Raw genomic sequence first — 18,718 nt, forward strand, 5'->3', positions numbered from 1 at the left:
TACATGGCTTCTTTTTTACACTAGCCGGAGTCACGGCTGTGGTTTTTTACAGGATCTTCTTACACACCCGAGTTACGGCTGTGTTTTTTTCTTACAGGATCTTCTTTACACAGCCGAATAGCCCCCCCCCTCGAGTCACGGCTGTGTTTTTTTTTCTTACAGGTTCTTTCTTCTTCTTCTGTCGACCTCTACATTTGCTCTAGCATTCACATGCTTAGACCGATTTTGACCCAACTTAGTCACAACCATCACTGACCATGCTACTTCTCCCACCGTTACGTAGGACAGAATACGTCACTTGCACACATCTATTGTTATTACCCAGTGTCTGTAAATCATACACATATTTGAGGTCATCAAAGGTCATTACGGGGGTAATTTCCGGTGTAAAACCAAATACCTTCAAAAATTTGTATTAGCCATACTGCAGTTACTGTCCGTTTTCCTATACACTATACACAGTGCTCTTACCATTGACGCGTGACCTCTACAAATAGCCTACGTTAAAAGTATGGGGATTTGCCTAGTTAACGTCGCTGTGTGAAAAATAACCGGCCAATATTAAAAGTACTCTTCTAAAGTTCTAGAAAATATAGTTTTGTAACATGTCCTAAATTTTTAGCTAATTTAGATGTTTGGAAATATGCGTACTTTGGTGTTTTAATGTATGTTATAGGTAATAGTACATTGCCTAGTTAACATCGCTGTGTGAAAAATAACCGGCCAATATTAAAAGTACTCTTCTAAAATTCTAGAAAATATAGTTTTGTAACATGTCCTAAATGTTTAGCTAATTTAGATGTTTGGAAATATGCGTACTTTGGTGTTTTAGGAAGGATATGTACCGGTAAACGACAGATAACACCAAAAAATATGAAGAAATTATTTCCAAACCGTGTTAAGTCTGCAAACCACCATGCTTCTCATTTTCAAGAACGCTGGTTAACAATAAGCACGTATTGTCTCATTTCGTAAACAAAGACCACACAGAATTGTTCTCTAGCGCTCGCTTTATAATCGTTCACCCAACTGAAACTATAATCCAAGCGCATTGCTCCATTGTACGTGTAAAGCAGAAACATATCTTGTGTGTATTTAACCAGAGAAGATATGATTTAATCAGTTGAGCTGTTTTCAATGAGTGTTATCTTGGTTTAATAGCTTTTAATGGGGTTTAAGTCCTGCAAAGGTCGTGGTGAATTCTACTGTAGACATGACTGCATCATGCTAAGAAAAACATGGAAGAGTGACGGTATGTACAAACATGAATAGTGTTTATCCAATGTATATGTGGTATTTTTTTATTTAGGGTCAAAGGGCATGACGATGTCACTTCCGGTATAAAACGAAATACCTTCAAAATGCTACCTACTTCTCCCACAAATTAGGCCTACGTAGGACAGTGACGCAACTTGCACACATGCCTTGCTATAAGCCAGTGTAAGTGAATCATACACAGATTTGAGGTTAAAGGTCATTCCGGTATAAAACCAAATATATGAATTTAGGGGCTGTGCAATAATTATGAGCCCCAAATTTCCAATTGGCTCGCCAAAATCTTTGCCCCCCCCACCTTGGCCCGCCAAAAAACCTTTGCCCCCCCCCCCTTGCACATGCCAAATTTTTGGGATCCCAATTTCCAAACCTTATTTGGCTAGTTGCGAGCGCAGCGAGCAGGAAAATTTGCATATTTAAGCTTTTGCCCCCCTTTCTACTCGCCAAAAATTACTTGCCCCCCTTTATTTTACCCCCCCCGAGCTCATAATTATTGCACAGCCTCTATAGCCTCGGTGTCTGGACTCTGTGATGGTGTTTTATTCTCTCTATTTTGTCTCTTGTGTTTTTATTCATCCTGTCCACCCACCTCTGATCTGTGCATGATATACTAGTATCAGCTACGGTACCTCTCTTCGTTGTCATGGAAAATAACCAGAGAAAATTGCTGATTCCAACCAGGTTTTATGTCTTACACTGCCACAATGTAAAGTTCTCAGTGTATTGTAGGCTCCTTCTAATTATTTCATGCGTCGTGCGCTTAGTCTCTACAGCAGCCAGTTTGGTTCCACTCTCCCTCCAGGGAGCATAACCAAACTGGCTGCGGAGGAGACTATAGTGCGCTAAAATGTCGGTCAAAGGTTAAGATGAAAATAACAATAATAATAATAATTTACGTTTTGTCAAAACATCATGGAAAAAAACACGACTTTACCAACGCCAACGTAAATTCCATCATAGTCGAGTCCCGAGTCGAGTCGGCAGTGTATGTGATAATATGACTGTTAACAGTCCTGATTTACATCTGCTCTTGTGTTAAAAAAGGATTGCTGATTATTCCAGTATGATATGCGATCAAGTACGACATGTAGTATACGGAGACCAATAGGCTATATAGTTTACCAATTCCGCTTGGCTGGTGAGAAAAGGTTTGTATTCTATTTGCTGTCGAATATTCAATGCCCAGATTCAATGCAACAAAAAGTCATTATACGTTAATATTGATAAATCAGTTATTTTTTTCTTGCTAAAATTTTGTAACGAAAAAGCAATTATATTTGCCGTCGTCCGGTCGTCGAATATTTGGTGCAATTTATATCGGTAATAGTAGTATCACCGCGCCCCGCGCCGCCTGGTAGTAATAATAGTTAATACAATATGAAAATTACTGAGAATTGAATGTTATTAAGATTGATTGATACAATCATGTTTGTAGAAAGAACAAAATTCACTCCTTAAAAGTTTAAATGGCGGGATTACAAATCTATGATACAAAAGGAATTTTTATTCAAACTATACAGTTATCAACATTTTCCGTGTCAATGATCACCAAAAGACTACCAAATAGGAAATCCACAACCAGCATAAACCAATATCTTTCTGCATACAAAGTAGGTTCATACTATACAAAGTTTTACATGTTACTGAGCTTTACTGTGCACAAATTATTTACGCTTTTACGCTTGCACTTTGATATAGGCTTGTGCCCACCGGTTATTTTGGTAGGCATATAATAATTATGCATTTTGCAATACGGATTCATTCATTCATTCATTCATTTATATTTTTCACTCATTCATATAACAATACTTAATAGAATACATAATATAAATAATCATATTAAAAATACGATAAGTGAGAGTGAAGGAAGAAAGGCCAAGAGGAGGCCTGAAAATATGTATCTCTTGTTTGGTTAATTCATCATTGGACATGGCAGCAGATTGTCAGATCATCAAGCTATTATATAGCTCGATGGTAAATGCATAACTATAAACTTCAAGCTGTTATATCGTAATATGAAATAACATAAATAAATATAAAAAATAACAATAACAATAAACAATAACAACTTAGGAAGTGCACGACACAAATAAATAATATATCCAATTTGGTCATATAAACCAGAGACAATACGAATTAATGGTAACTTTGCAAGATACTTTTTCATTTCGGAATTGATTGATCGATGATGAGCTTTTAATGCTGTAATCAGGGAAGTGCCATTTCCCTGCTGTAATCAACATTATTCCATACCGTATATAATTACCCAGCAAACACAAAACGTTTTCGACATCATTCGCAAAAGGTTATAAAAGGTTGTCAGAAAACGTTTAAATGTCGGGTTATATAAAGGGTATATTAAGAGTATAAAACGTTTTCATAACCTTAAAAACATTTTTGATAATCTACTGCTCAGCAAACAAAAATGTTTTACAGAAAACGTTTAAATGTCGGGTTATATAAAGGGTATAAAAACGTTTTAATAACATCCCAAAAACATTCTTGAAAACTTGATACAAAACATTCTAAACAGAATGTTATTTTGGGGTTGAAAAAATATTTTGCGAAAAATATTTGTCCAAAATATTTTTAATAACGTTTTAAAAACGTTTTCATGACCTTTATATAACCCGACATTTAAATGTTATTAAAATGTTTTGAAAAAAACATTTTAAGAACATTTCTGTGTTTGCTGGGTTCAAATATTCTAACATAATGTTATTTAAGTATTGACAAAATATTTGGCAAAAATGTTTGCACAAATAGTTTACAATAACATTTTTTTGAAAACATTTAAAAATATTGTTGTAGTGCGTTTTCATATAAAACGTTTTAAAACGTTATCATGACATTTATATAACCCGACATTTTAATGTTATTAAAACGTTTTTACCTAAACCAAAAGCCAAAATATAACTTATTTAAAACGTTTTTAAAACGTTTTTGTGTTTGCTGGGTAGAAGCTGCATATTTGTTAGATTTTTCACAGAAAGCTCTTTTGATGGCATAAAAGGAAGCCTCAAACGATCTTTAGTTCTGGTGTTTAAGGTGGTACTGCACTCCTGCTCAAAATATAATTACACACTAGTAAGTTATAGGGGCAAGGAATTCAATTACTTTCCTGAAATTTCAGTGATTCAAAACAAGTGGTTCATTATACATGTTATAAGAAATGAGGTATACGTTCTAGCGGTACCTCTTTTCTTATCATAAATAACGTACCGCTTGTCTTTTATTTAGTCACTGAAATTCAAGTGTAATAACTGGATTCCTTAGGCTATTATACATAACTTTTGTTACTAATGTGTTATTATCTTTTGATAAAAATGCAAAAATAATCACAAATTTATCAAGAGGTGTAGTACCACCTTAAGTCATGAATCTCAGACTGTTTTATAAATAAATCATCAAAGACACTCTGTAAAAGTCCATTATCATGATAGTACATAAGCATTGTATCTGATCAGCAAGGGATTAGTGTTACTTCTATAATCACTAATACGAAATGCCCTCTTTGTATTTAAAAAGATCATGTATATAAGATGAACATGTGCATCCTCAATACTTAGAGAATATAAGAATTAGAGAATAGAGCAATACAATGTATAAAATGCCTCATATGGGAGGAAGTTTTTTAAATTATTAATAATACCGACATTTCTTGAGCATGTTTTAACAATATTATGCTCTTTCCAAGTTATATTCTGGTCAATTTGTACATCTAGACACTTAGTGATTGGTACTTTTACAAGCGGTGTTGAAGAATGCCTGTCAGATAAATCAAGATACAGTTGCAAATTGTACTCGAGTAGCATGTAATTAGTCTTTTTAGCATTAACAGATCATTTGTTTACCTTGAACCATCTATTCACATTTACAAGCTCTTTGTTGAAGATCTCCTCAGTGAGAGCAAAATGAATTGATGTCATCAGCAAATGAAATCACATCAAGTGAATTTTGCTGTTGAGATGGAACACCATTATAATAATATATTGTTTTCTATTACTCAAATAATCTTCAAACCATTTGTGTGTAATACCTCTAAAACCATAGTGATAAAGTTAATCAAGCAAATTGTGTGGTATCGAATGCTTTTGATAAATCTAAAAGACACCTGATGTAAAATTGTCATTGTCAACAGCTTAAGTAATTATGTTCACCAAGTCAATCACTGCCATATATGTGCTGTGGATCCTTTCCGAAATCACAATTAATCTGACAAATACACATGTATGTTGGCATATAGGCCCCTATTTATACACTATTTCAGATGTTAATATTGATATTGGGATTTCTATCAATTTTAAAGTCTTAAGGGCATACTACACCCATATGAAGAGCTTTGTTTCAAAACCCCTTGCATCCACTTTTGGCCAAATTGAGTTATTGGCATAATATTATAGTGTGGGTAAAATACACATTTTGGTGGTTGTTTGACCTTAATACCACCTTCCTTCCGGAGTTATCGCATATTTCCGTTTGGGAAATCTTAGGGAATTTCCGGAAATCTGAACTTTAAATGAATATAGAATTGTTTTGTTTTAAATATTTTGATGTATAATGGTAGCCTGGAATGTTTTTTACCTATTAAAACCAAAAGGAACTGTTTTTGGGTCACTATGTTTGAAAAAATCATTTTAATTAACAAAAGGTGTACCTTCGGAAATACCCAAAAAATGCCATTTTCCCGAATTAAATTAAAAATTCATAATTAAAAAAGTAAATGAGATATTTCAATTTTTCTTTTTGATTTTCAAAGCATTTGTCAAGTTACATAATGTAGTGCAAGCAAATGGGCTCAAATTTGATTGCAAAAGTGGTTTCTAGAAAAGGGGTAAATTTATTTTGTTGCAAACCCCTTACATCCACAAAAGGTGCGATACATGGCAGCAGATTGTCAGATCATCAAGCTATTATATAGCTCGATGGTAAATGCATAACTATAAACTTCAAGCTGTTATATCGTAATATGAAATAACATAAATAAATATAAAAAATAACAATAACAATAAACAATAACAACTTAGGAAGTGCACGACACAAATAAATAATATATCCAATTTGGTCATATAAACCAGAGACAATACGAATTAATGGTAACTTTGCAAGATACTTTTTCATTTCGGAATTGATTGATCGATGATGAGCTTTTAATGCTGTAATCAGGGAAGTGCCATTTCCCTGCTGTAATCAACATTATTCCATACCGTATATAATTACCCAGCAAACACAAAACGTTTTCGACATCATTCGCAAAAGGTTATAAAAGGTTGTCAGAAAACGTTTAAATGTCGGGTTATATAAAGGGTATATTAAGAGTATAAAACGTTTTCATAACCTTAAAAAACATTTTTGATAATCTACTGCTCAGCAAACAAAATGTTTTACAGAAAACGTTTAAATGTCGGGTTATATAAAGGGTATAAAAACGTTTTAATAACATCCCAAAAACATTCTTGAAAACTTGATACAAAACATTCTAAACAGAATGTTATTTTGGGGTTGAAAAAATATTTTGCGAAAAATATTTGTCCAAAATATTTTTAATAACGTTTTAAAAACGTTTTCATGACCTTTATATAACCCGACATTTAAATGTTATTAAAATGTTTTGAAAAAAAACATTTTAAGAACATTTCTGTGTTTGCTGGGTTCAAATATTTTAACATAATGTTATTTAAGTATTGACACAATATTTGGCAAAAATGTTTGCACAAATAGTTTACAATAACATTTTTTGAAAACATTTAAAAATATTGTTGTAGTGCGTTTTCATATAAAACGTTTTAAAACGTTATCATGACATTTATATAACCCGACATTTTAATGTTATTAAAACGTTTTTACCTAAACCAAAAGCCAAAATATAACTTATTTAAAACGTTTTTAAAACGTTTTTGTGTTTGCTGGGTAGAAGCTGCATATTTGTTAGATTTTTCACAGAAAGCTCTTTTGATGGCATAAAAGGAAGCCTCAAACGATCTTTAGTTCTGGTGTTTAAGGTGGTACTGCACTCCTGCTCAAAATATAATTACACACTAGTAAGTTATAGGGGCAAGGAATTCAATTACTTTCCTGAAATTTCAGTGATTCAAAACAAGTGGTTCATTATACATGTTATAAGAAATGAGGTATACGTTCTAGCGGTACCTCTTTTCTTATCATAAATAACGTACCGCTTGTCTTTTATTTAGTCACTGAAATTCAAGTGTAATAACTGGATTCCTTAGGCTATTATACATAACTTTTGTTACTAATGTGTTATTATCTTTTGATAAAAATGCAAAAATAATCACAAATTTATCAAGAGGTGTAGTACCACCTTAAGTCATGAATCTCAGACTGTTTTATAAATAAATCATCAAAGACACTCTGTAAAAGTCCATTATCATGATAGTACATAAGCATTGTATCTGATCAGCAAGGGATTAGTGTTACTTCTATAATCACTAATACGAAATGCCCTCTTTTGTATTTAAAAAAGATCATGTATATAAGATGAACATGTGCATCCTCAATACTTAGAGAATATAAGAATTAGAGAATAGAGCAATACAATGTATAAAATGCCTCATATGGGAGGAAGTTTTTTAAATTATTAATAATACCGACATTTCTTGAGCATGTTTTAACAATATTATGCTCTTTCCAAGTTATATTCTGGTCAATTTGTACATCTAGACACTTAGTGATTGGTACTTTTACAAGCGGTGTTGAAGAATGCCTGTCAGATAAATCAAGATACAGTTGCAAATTGTACTCGAGTAGCATGTAATTAGTCTTTTTAGCATTAACAGATCATTTGTTTACCTTGAACCATCTATTCACATTTACAAGCTCTTTGTTGAAGATCTCCTCAGTGAGAGCAAAATGAATTGATGTCATCAGCAAATGAAATCACATCAAGTGAATTTTGCTGTTGAGATGGAACACCATTATAATAATATATTGTTTTCTATTACTCAAATAATCTTCAAACCATTTGTGTGTAATACCTCTAAAACCATAGTGATAAAGTTAATCAAGCAAATTGTGTGGTATCGAATGCTTTTGATAAATCTAAAAAGACACCTGATGTAAAATTGTCATTGTCAACAGCTTAAGTAATTATGTTCACCAAGTCAATCACTGCCATATATGTGCTGTGGATCCTTTCCGAAATCACAATTAATCTGACAAATACACATGTATGTTGGCATATAGGCCCCTATTTATACACTATTTCAGATGTTAATATTGATATTGGGATTTCTATCAATTTTAAAGTCTTAAGGGCATACTACACCCATATGAAGAGCTTTGTTTCAAAACCCCTTGCATCCACTTTTGGCCAAATTGAGTTATTGGCATAATATTATAGTGTGGGTAAAAATACACATTTTGGTGGTTGTTTGACCTTAATACCACCTTCCCTTCCGGAGTTATCGCATATTTCCCGTTTGGGAAATCTTAGGGAATTTCCGGAAATCTGAACTTTAAATGAATATAGAATTGTTTTGTTTTAAATATTTTGATGTATAATGGTAGCCTGGAATGTTTTTTACCTATTAAAACCAAAAGGAACTGTTTTTGGGTCACTATGTTTGAAAAAATCATTTTAATTAACAAAAGGTGTACCTTCGGAAATACCCAAAAAATGCCATTTTCCCGAATTAAATTAACAAATTCATAATTAAAAAAGTAAATGAGATATTTCAATTTTTCTTTTTGATTTTCAAAGCATTTGTCAAGTTACATAATGTAGTGCAAGCAAATGGGCTCAAATTTGATTGCAAAAGTGGTTTCTAGAAAAGGGGTAAATTTATTTTGTTGCAAACCCCTTACATCCACAAAAGGTGCGATATAAAAGAAATAATAAAATAAATAGGAAGCCTTGAAAATTGTCCCAAACCTATTCTTTTAGTTTCTATTCATCAACACTTTATCCAATCCCAAATTGAATCAAATCGAACAAGTAATACTTGCACAATTAAAAAAAGCTGTTTTTCTCAAAAAGTCAAAAGTGGATGTAAGGGGTTTTGCAACAAAGCTCTTCATATATTGATTTGATTGGTCTAAAAAAATATTTTTTCATTTATAGCTAGGCGATACCCAGATAACATATACTTATTGGGCCAATATTGGCAAAAAGTTGCATTGGCATTACATCAGTATATAATATTGGGCCAATATTGGCTCACCATTCATTGGCAGCTGATCTCGGGCCAATAATAAACCAATCATTGGCCTTTTATATATCGTTTGATTGGCATTACATCAGTATATAATATTGGGCCAATCTTGGCTTTCAATTGGCAATTTTTACATTGGCATCATGTTGGCAGCCAATATAGGTTATCACACCAATTTCGGTAACAAATTGGGTAACAATATGGTAACAAATAATTATTGTGATGAGTACTAGTGTTTGGAAGACCTTATTTAAATCCTAAATATTATACTAAGTTGAAATAATAGGAAACAAAACCACGGATGATAAAACGCAGGGCAAACGCTATTTAACACCACGGATTATTTATTTTAAAGAAAATACACAAGAATTTTCGGCAATTTCAATTCTAAGACCATACCAGGGCTATGACACTCACCTCATTTGCATGGCAAAATTACCCGTCTCCTCTGCAGCCAATTTGGTTTCGCCGATCGAAATCAAGCTGGTCACGGAGGAGACTACCCTCCTTTGTGTTTGTTCATTTGTGTATGGAGAGCCCTTTTTGGAGTCTATAATGACTTAGGCTACGCTCTCAGCTAGAGTCCGACGCTGCATTGTACTAGAAATACCTTTTTTGTGAAATCGCTATAGAGCCAATCGGGAACACGCATTCGTTTTGAAAATATAGCATTAAAATTAGTATCACCCTTGTGGCCCCCGTGCAGTGGAAAACCTTAATTCTTTCATTAAAAGGAAATGAAATTAAAAAAACACGGATCTACCTGTGCACCTATAAAATGGGCACAGCAATTTGTCTCAAATATGAATGAATTTTAGGAAACATACGGGATATGATGAACATTGACCTGACGCCATGATAGTAGGATCTGTTAGTCGTTTTATATACAATGTATATACCGTATTGTCATAATACCAATATTTGTCATTATATATAATGAGTAATATTTAGCAACGTAAATGTGCAGTTCATATGCACAAACGAATACTGATCTTTATGATATTCAGGTTTTGTACATCACATATAACATGTCACATAGGAGGTCATACGTGTTGACCTTCATCTATTGTATTTGTTCATCTGTGTATGGAGAGGATTAGCGCCATTAAAACTCCATCAGTATTAGGGCGTAGTTCAGTGAACTCACCGGATTGCTATTCCAAGTACTTTGATAATACAGATAATATGTATTAATGGGTCGAGGCGATTGCATTGAAAAACCTAATAAATTATTCATAACAGTTACGTAATCAATCGATAGTGCGGACACTTTTCATTTGCAAACCACCAAAATTCGTGATCTTTTAGCGTTGGAAAAGAAACGACGTGAATAGAGTGCCCTCTCAAGAATATCAACTCTCTGACCATACTTTTAAAGATAATTTCTAAAGTACGTGTCACCATGCTATCAAATACTCTTGATGGCTATTGATGAGTCGTAGTGTTCCTCTCTTACCGCGAAGCGGGCAAGAGATGATACATATCGTCTTTTCCCGAGCCAATAACGTCCAATAATTAAAGTAATCCATTGCATCAATATTGGCCCAATACTAAAATTACATATTGTTAAAACATTGGCAGCCAATTGTTTGCCAATGAGAAATAGGTACAGGCCCAATGTTGGTTCAATAACTGTGACAAGGTTTGGGCCAAGCTGGGGCCAACATTGGCCCAAGCCCAATATTGAGCCAACCTTGGGCCCATGAGCAAAACATGATTGGCCCAATACTGTCAGCCAATGTTGGGCCAATTGAACTCAAACATTGGCCCTTCATTGGGCCACCATTGCCATGCTATCTGGGTATATGCACGGATCATGTGAAATTTAAAAAAAATGAAAAAAAATAAGAAAAAAAATGCTTTTACACATTGTAGTAAGTCATTTTAGCCCTATATATTTTTTGTTTACTGTGTATCCTAGTAACTCAGATGATCAGATCTGTGTTTCATAACAAACTATAATTTATTCTTTTCAACATGTTCAAGTAGGGTACATGAATAGAATACATTAAATCCTTTGTTATACTCTCTATAGAAAATCTATAGTGGTGCATGCAAAATATATAACACTGAATAAATTAAATAAACACTTACACAATGGATGAATAGTCATTAGTCAATTTGATTATATAATGTGTTGTTAGGAGAAGAAAAGGCTATTAGGTCACCGTATGTCAGGTTATAGGTCAATTGGTTCAGGACTTCAGGTCAAATTTAAGCATCAATTTTGAATACACATGTAAGAGTCTGTGATATCATAATGAGGAATAATTTTGATATTCTGTCTTTAACTGGATATATATCGAGAAGTGCAAGGTGGATATACTAATATACCTTGGGATGTAAATGGTGAGTACAATTTAGAATGCCTAGTTGAGACGGATTTCACAAATAAATATAAAATAGTTACCAAAATCACAAACGTTAAGCTTACGGAAAACTACCCAATATGGTGGTATAGGTGACAAGAAATACAATTTTTTCAACATTGCTGCAGTATGGTTGTGGTAACCTGTTACCTGGGGCTTAATTATGTTTCAGTGAAATAATGTCGCAAGTTAAAAATACAAAATATAGCTCAACATTGAAAATAGAAGCATTGTAACCAGTTCCTTTTTGATAGTTGTGGAGCACCAAGTTCATGAAGTCATAAAAGAAATCAGGAACCACTTATTCCCATTTTACATATCAACTTTATTTCCCTAACGTGTTAGCAACACATATCCAAAATTTTAACGAAATCCGTTGATAGTAAGCTTTCCAAAATGAAGTGAATTTAAATCATCAGTGATGTACCACCTTTTGGCTTCTACTTTTAAAAGCATGTAAGCTACGTTGATACCGATGCCACCAATAAAACGAGAAGATTTGCCCTTCATTTTGCATACCACTTTGTCCAATTTTTTTTGTAATTTCTTCACAAAATGCAAAAAATGCAAAAAAAAAATCAATGGGTGTAGTACCCCTTAAAGTGCTATATTTAGATATAGTATTGACCCATTGAGTCATAAGTCGGTGAATATCTAAGAAACCACTGTGAGTTATCAGCAGTGATTTCATCAATAATAGAATGGGGGTTGAATGGGTGATATAGCATTTGCCTAATTGGACAATGATTTGAGCCCTCTCTGACAATACAAAATCCACCGGTGCTGCACGCCTCTCTCCCCGCCGAGGAACTAGAACTATTAGTGTGATATTGTGATACTACAATGAAAGTACATGTATAAGCAAAAAGTGATTGAAGTTTGCAAAAAGTGATTGAAGTTTGCAAAAAGTGATTGAAGTTTGCAAAAAGTGATTGAAGTGATTGAAGTTTTCAAAAAGTGATTGAAGTTTGCAAAAAGTGGTTGAAGTCTGCAAAACTGATTGAAGTTTGCAAAAAGTGATTGAAGTTTGCAAAAAGTGATTGAAGTTGGCAAAAAGTGATTGAAGTTGGCAAAAGGTGATTGAAGTTTGCATGTCCCTCGTGGTACACCGTATCTCCCACTACACGTGCCAAAAAATCCCCCATTATGAATGCAAAAACAAAAAAACTTCATAACTAAATAAAATCCTCACCTAACTGTGTACACAATAAAACATGAAATTAAAAAAAGGTAATCTTGGTCAATACCTGATGCAAAAAAGAGATTGTCTGACCCAACTCCCAGCCTTTCCCTTGGAAGTCAAATGATGCGTCCCTTAGACATGTTAGAATCGTTTGATTCTTTCAAGTTGTAGGCCTATAGTAAATAGTGATGCTTTGTATTTTAATATTTACCTTTTCAGATCCTTGATGAAATAATTAGAAATGGGTGTCGGACTAAGAAGACGTGGTCATGGTGGCCACAGAAGAAGGGCCGAGGCAAGGGCCCGTCGACGCCACCATCGTGTCTACCATAACTACCGAACAAGACACAGAATAGGACACCATTTCCGCATAGGAAACAGAGTCATTATCTTCGGCAACGGTCAACAAACATCTTCGCAGACGCTGAATACTAGTGGGTCTGGGCAAAACTCAGGAAATCGCTTTGATGGGTTCCTTTGTGGATTCAGACTCGGGTTTATATTGTGTATTACTCCCGGAACATTCTTAATATGGATTGGATATTTTCTTGAACTGGGAGGCTCAGGTACGAAAATTGCTGGTCCCATTCTTCTTGTGCTTGGAAGCACATTGATCTTGAGTTCAGCTGTAATAGGATTTAGGAAAGACTGGAAAGGCAACACTCCAAATTCTACCAGCTGGAATCAGCGAATACGAAATGATTTTTTGATTCTGGATATTATTTTTGAACTAATGGGTTTAGTCCTAGCATGCGTAGGGTTTAATTATAACATCTTTGTCTTTATTATAACTGGGTGCTCTTTCTTCGGATTTGGATTGTTATTATTAGTATTTGGATTATTACTATCACGATATGGAAGCTTCGAGGAAGATGATGAGCTTAATTCTACAGATAATCCAAGCGCTGCAAACACTAGTTCCTCCGTTCCCACTAGCGAACCAGGAACAGGATCGCTTCCTATTTATAGCGCACTATTTTCTATCAACCATTATCCCGATCCTACCCCCAACCATGCATTAAATCCCGATATAGAAGAATCGGAGGAGACAACGTTGCCTAATGATTTCGACGTTATCGGTTGGGCATTGTTTGTCCCCGGTATATGTTTTTCATGTATTGGTTGGATAAAAGGTTACGACGATCCTTATCGTTTAAGATGTGGACTAATTGGTACCGTTTGCCTTACAACAGCAGGCTTATTGCTCATTATTTCTACTATTACACATCTGTGTAGCGATTCAACTCAAAATCGAGGTGCCCTTTATCGCATTTTTGGAATGTGCTTTGTTTGTGGAATTATTATGACCGCTGTAGGCTTCACACATCATCCTTACGGATTCGCACTAGGCGTAGCAGGTGCATGTCTTTTAGGGATCGCATTACTTACCTGTATTTGTAATAGACCTACATGCCAGGAGCAAAGTCCAGACGATGCTGAACTGGGACAAACAAATGCATGTCTTTTAGGGATCGCGGTACTTACCTGTATTTGTCCTACATGGCAGGAGCAAAGTCCAGACGATGCTGAACTGGGACAAAAAACAATTTCAGGAGCAAACCCGTTTACTTCCCTTTTCACATCCAACGTAACACACAATGCAAGACAAACAACATCCGTAACATTTAATACACAAAATGCCCACGCGACACCCTCAGGAGCAAACCGGTTTCGTGCGACACTCTTTAACATATCTAATACACAAAATACCAGCCAGACTATCCAGGAGCAAAGTCCAGGCGATGCTGAACTGGGACAAACAACTTTTAATACACAAAATGCCAACGTGACACCCTCAGGAGCAAACCGGTTTGCGACACTCTTTAACATATTTAATACACAAAATACCAGCCAGACTATCCAGGAGCAAAGTCCAGGCGATGCTGAACTGGGACAAACAACTTTTAATACACAAAATGCCAACGTGACACCCTCAGGAGCAAACCGGTTTGCGACACTCTTTAACATATTTAATACACAAAATACCAGCCAGACTATCCAGGAGCAAAGTCCAGGCGATGCTGAACTGGGACAAACAACTTTTAATGCACAAAATGCCAACGTGACACCCTCAGGAGCAAACCGGTTTGCGACACTCTTTAACATATTTAATACACAAAATACCAGCCAGACTATCCAGGAGCAAAGTCCAGGCGATGCTGAACTGGGACAAACAACTTTTAATACACAAAATGCCAACGTGACACCCTTAGGAGCAAACCCGTTTGCGACACTCTTTAATACACAAAATACCAGCCAGACTATCCAGGAGCAAAGTCCAGGCGGTGCTGAACTGGGACAAACAACTTTTATTACACAAAATACCAACGTGACACCCTCAGGAGCAAACCCGTTTGCGACACTCTTTAATACACAAAATACTAGCCAGACTTTCCAGGAGGAAAGTCCAGGCGATGCTGAACTGGGGCAAATAACTTTTAATACACAAAATGCCAACATTGCAACAATTTCAGGAGCAAACCCGTTTACTTCCCTCGTCACATCCAACGTAACACACAATGCAGGACAAACATCCGTAACTTTCAATACACGAAATGCCAATGTGACACCCTCAGGAGCAAACCTCTTGAGCTCTAATCCTACACACAGTACACACCCTGCTTATCCACCAACGTTCACACAACCAACAGGTGATCTACCAAGCTATGCCCAGGCAGTGTCTATGCCTACCCCAGAATTCCAGCCAGGCCTATTGCGAAATACGTAAGTGAATATACCAAGTAGTAGTAGTAGTAGTAGTGGTAGTGGTAGTGGTAGTGGTAGTGGTAGTGGTAGCGGTAGCGGTAGCGGCAGCGGCAGCGGCAGCAGCAGCAGCAGCAGTAGCAGTAGTAGTAGCTGGTTATATCGTTTTCTATATAATAGCTTCTCGGAATCTTGTAAAATCAACAAATCACATTTAATCTACTTGAAACAAGAAACAAGTTTCGTCTGCGGATAGAACACTCTTAAAAAGACTAAATTCTTTAATAGTTGAACATTTGAAATTGGCTTCATTCCTGGTGAAGTACCGCATATAAAATCAGTAGGTTGTCGTTTATGTATGTGGAGAGTTAAAAACTTTTCTCATAATATATAAGATCTCATTAAATTACACCCAATCTGTGTCAACGTTTAATTTATCTGGGTCAAATTTGACATGATTTCTGGTCAAATTTATTCACCCGACTAGAAATCTAGTGAGATCTTATAGGAATCTAGTCAAATTCGACTAGCCCTTTGTAAGAGTGAAACTGTTTGCGAAGATGATGGGCATTTGAGGTTGATCCACTGTTATGCATTTTGAAGTGAGAGAATCATTGTGGCATGCCCATAATCAGCCCATTCATCATGTTCAGTATTAAATGAACAACCATTTCATATGATATTTCCTAGTAAAATTATGTTGACACTGACATTTTTATTCCATTTTCTTTCAGACCAAGTGCTCCTTCAGCTGCAGACTACAATCCGTCTTTCATAGCGGCACCTGGTGACGTCGGTGATGTCACGGAAGAAGACTTGCCTCCACCACCGTCCTACGATGAGGTCACGACAGGCGCCTTTAACGTCATCGTCACAACGTCGTTTTGAGCGTTTCGACGGTATTTTTTGTGGGACATGAGTGCACATCAGACATATCGAATTGCATTCTGAATACGAAGAATGTCTTTCTGATATCAAATAATTTTCATTTTTTGAAATTCACGATATGATACAAATTTTATGACAAATTATTAAAATTTGATATTTTTCACATTTTTGATATTATGTCCTCGAAGTAAATTTTATAAATCTAATGATATATTTTTAAAGTGTATGTAGCTGGAAGGAAAAGCCGACGATCAATTTAAAATTTGGACCTTTCATATTGAAGATAGTTTAATGTTCAACTCAATGCAGGTCAGTGAGGTTCATGAACATGCATGATTGTATGATTTATTGTTGTACCGCACACGTCACCAACTATTTATTGAACATTTTTCACGATGTTTTTCTCCATATCTCAAGGTTATCATGCCATCTGTTCCAACAAGCCTATCAGACTTGAATTCTTGTGTCTGCCTTTCAGCGCCTTCGAACAATTGACTTTTTGTATATTGGCGCTTTATAAATTGTTATTCTTGTTGTTGTTATCAGAGGACATCTCACGGCTGGACTTCGTGGCCTTAGGGACCGTTCACAAACACTTGTTGGGGGGCTGATGCAAAATGGGGGGGGTGAAATGTGTCCCCTCCTAAAGGGGGCGGAAAAATGTGTCCCCTCCTAAGGGGCTGAAAATGTTCCCCCTCCTAAGGGGGGGGGGCTGAAAAAATTGACCACAAAGTTTCCCGGGAAACTTGAGTTTATATGCTTTTCTATGGGGTTGACCCATAATTAACATGTCAAAAAGAGGGGGAGGGGCTGAAATTTTGAGATCTGAAAAGAGGGGGGCCCGAAATCTTTTTTTGCATCAGCCCCCCCCCCCACCCCCTAACAAGTGTTTGTGAACGGTCTGCATTATATCTAGTTTTAAATTGTATTAGGCCTATGTCAACAAATGTATTTTTTTAATATATCTAAATGTCGGAAACAAAATGGCACCTATGCCGGGAAGGACTGACCTATGTCAATTCGGCCTCTTTGGAATGCGTGACTTATTTGTCACTCTCCCTTAGTGGTATGGCTCTCTGAAATAATTGTGTAAATGCATAACAGTATTCGTATTAGGGGCGTATAGTATTAGGCTGTAGGTCGCCTGGCGGCTCGGTGAGTGGACTTTCGCGGTTTGTGGGTTTTGTAGACCAATATCTTAGGGAGACAGTGATCTTTACTGCATAGTGGTCCTACTGCATAGTGGTCCTACTTACTTGTTGGTGACTTATGTAGCTTGCCAATAGTGAAGCTTGCCTTCGGCAAGCTCTGTACCATGTACATGTACTGCTGGGAGTGGTATTATTTTTTTTACAGAATGGTCTAAACCAGGCAGGGATTGGCCTATATACATTTTCTTTAAAAATACCAGTCACTTGCTTGGGTTTATTTTACTTGGGGATCACTGGATCTTCTAAGGTACTGCGAGGGCTCTGATCAAGAGCTAGGGAAAGCCCTGAAAAGTGCGTGAATCTGGGCTAAAAGCCTCCAAAATGGGCTGAAAATATAGAAAAGTGAGGTAATTGGCGGGAACATTCTGTCATCAAAGTCAATATTAAGATGGACTCCATGCTGACTTCAACATAACCCATGCATGCTTTAGTATGCCCTAATTACGTGTGTCAGTCGGCACCAGTGTAATATTTAAAATTTTGTAAATTGAGTTCGGGCCCTTTTTTGTTTAGCCTAAGGTAATCATAATAGTGTAAAAATCATTTGGCCTTCATTTATCAATCAAATTTTCGGCTTTCTCAAATTAAAATTTTATGCAATAATAGTGAAAAATGGCCCAACAAATGGCTTCAAATAGGTCTTCATCTTGCACAAATTTCTCACTTCGTGCTTGCGCGGCGCAGGGTGGTGTCAGAGGGGATGTGCCCCCTCAGTGATGAGAAACTGTTGCAAAATGAAGACCTAATTGAAGCCATTTGGTGGGCCATTTTGGCATTATTAAGGGATCTGGAATGAGCGTTTCGACAGTATTTTTTGTGGGACATGAGAGCAGATCAGACATATCGAATATTGCATTCTGAATACGGAGAATGTCTTTCTGATATCAAATAATTTTCATTTTTTGAAATTCACGATAT

The 18,718-nt window shown here is 35.8% G+C and overlaps 1 protein-coding gene across 1 annotated transcript; it reads left to right on the forward strand.

Moving 5' to 3' along the window:
- Positions 1-2,251: 2,251 nt before the first annotated feature.
- On the forward strand, positions 2,252-17,212 carry LOC140161275 (uncharacterized). The gene is made up of 3 exons (XM_072184746.1): positions 2,252-2,423; positions 13,218-15,722; positions 16,436-17,212. Exons 2-3 carry the CDS (start codon positions 13,240-13,242, stop codon positions 16,587-16,589), a joined length of 2,637 nt encoding a protein of 878 aa, XP_072040847.1. The 5' UTR covers positions 2,252-2,423; positions 13,218-13,239; the 3' UTR covers positions 16,590-17,212.
- The last annotated feature ends 1,506 nt before the right edge of the window (positions 17,213-18,718 follow it).

Source organism: Amphiura filiformis, chromosome 9, assembly GCF_039555335.1.
Source record: "Amphiura filiformis chromosome 9, Afil_fr2py, whole genome shotgun sequence".
Taxonomy (NCBI): domain Eukaryota; kingdom Metazoa; phylum Echinodermata; class Ophiuroidea; order Amphilepidida; family Amphiuridae; genus Amphiura; species Amphiura filiformis.

Coding starts and splice junctions, on each gene's coding strand:
- LOC140161275 (XM_072184746.1), top strand. CDS start 13,240: ATGGGTGTCGGACTAAGAAGACGTGGTCATGGTGGCCACAGAAGAAGG. Junction 15,723..16,435: donor CCAGGCCTATTGCGAAATAC/GTAAGTGAATAT, acceptor ATTTTCTTTCAG/ACCAAGTGCTCCTTCAGCTG.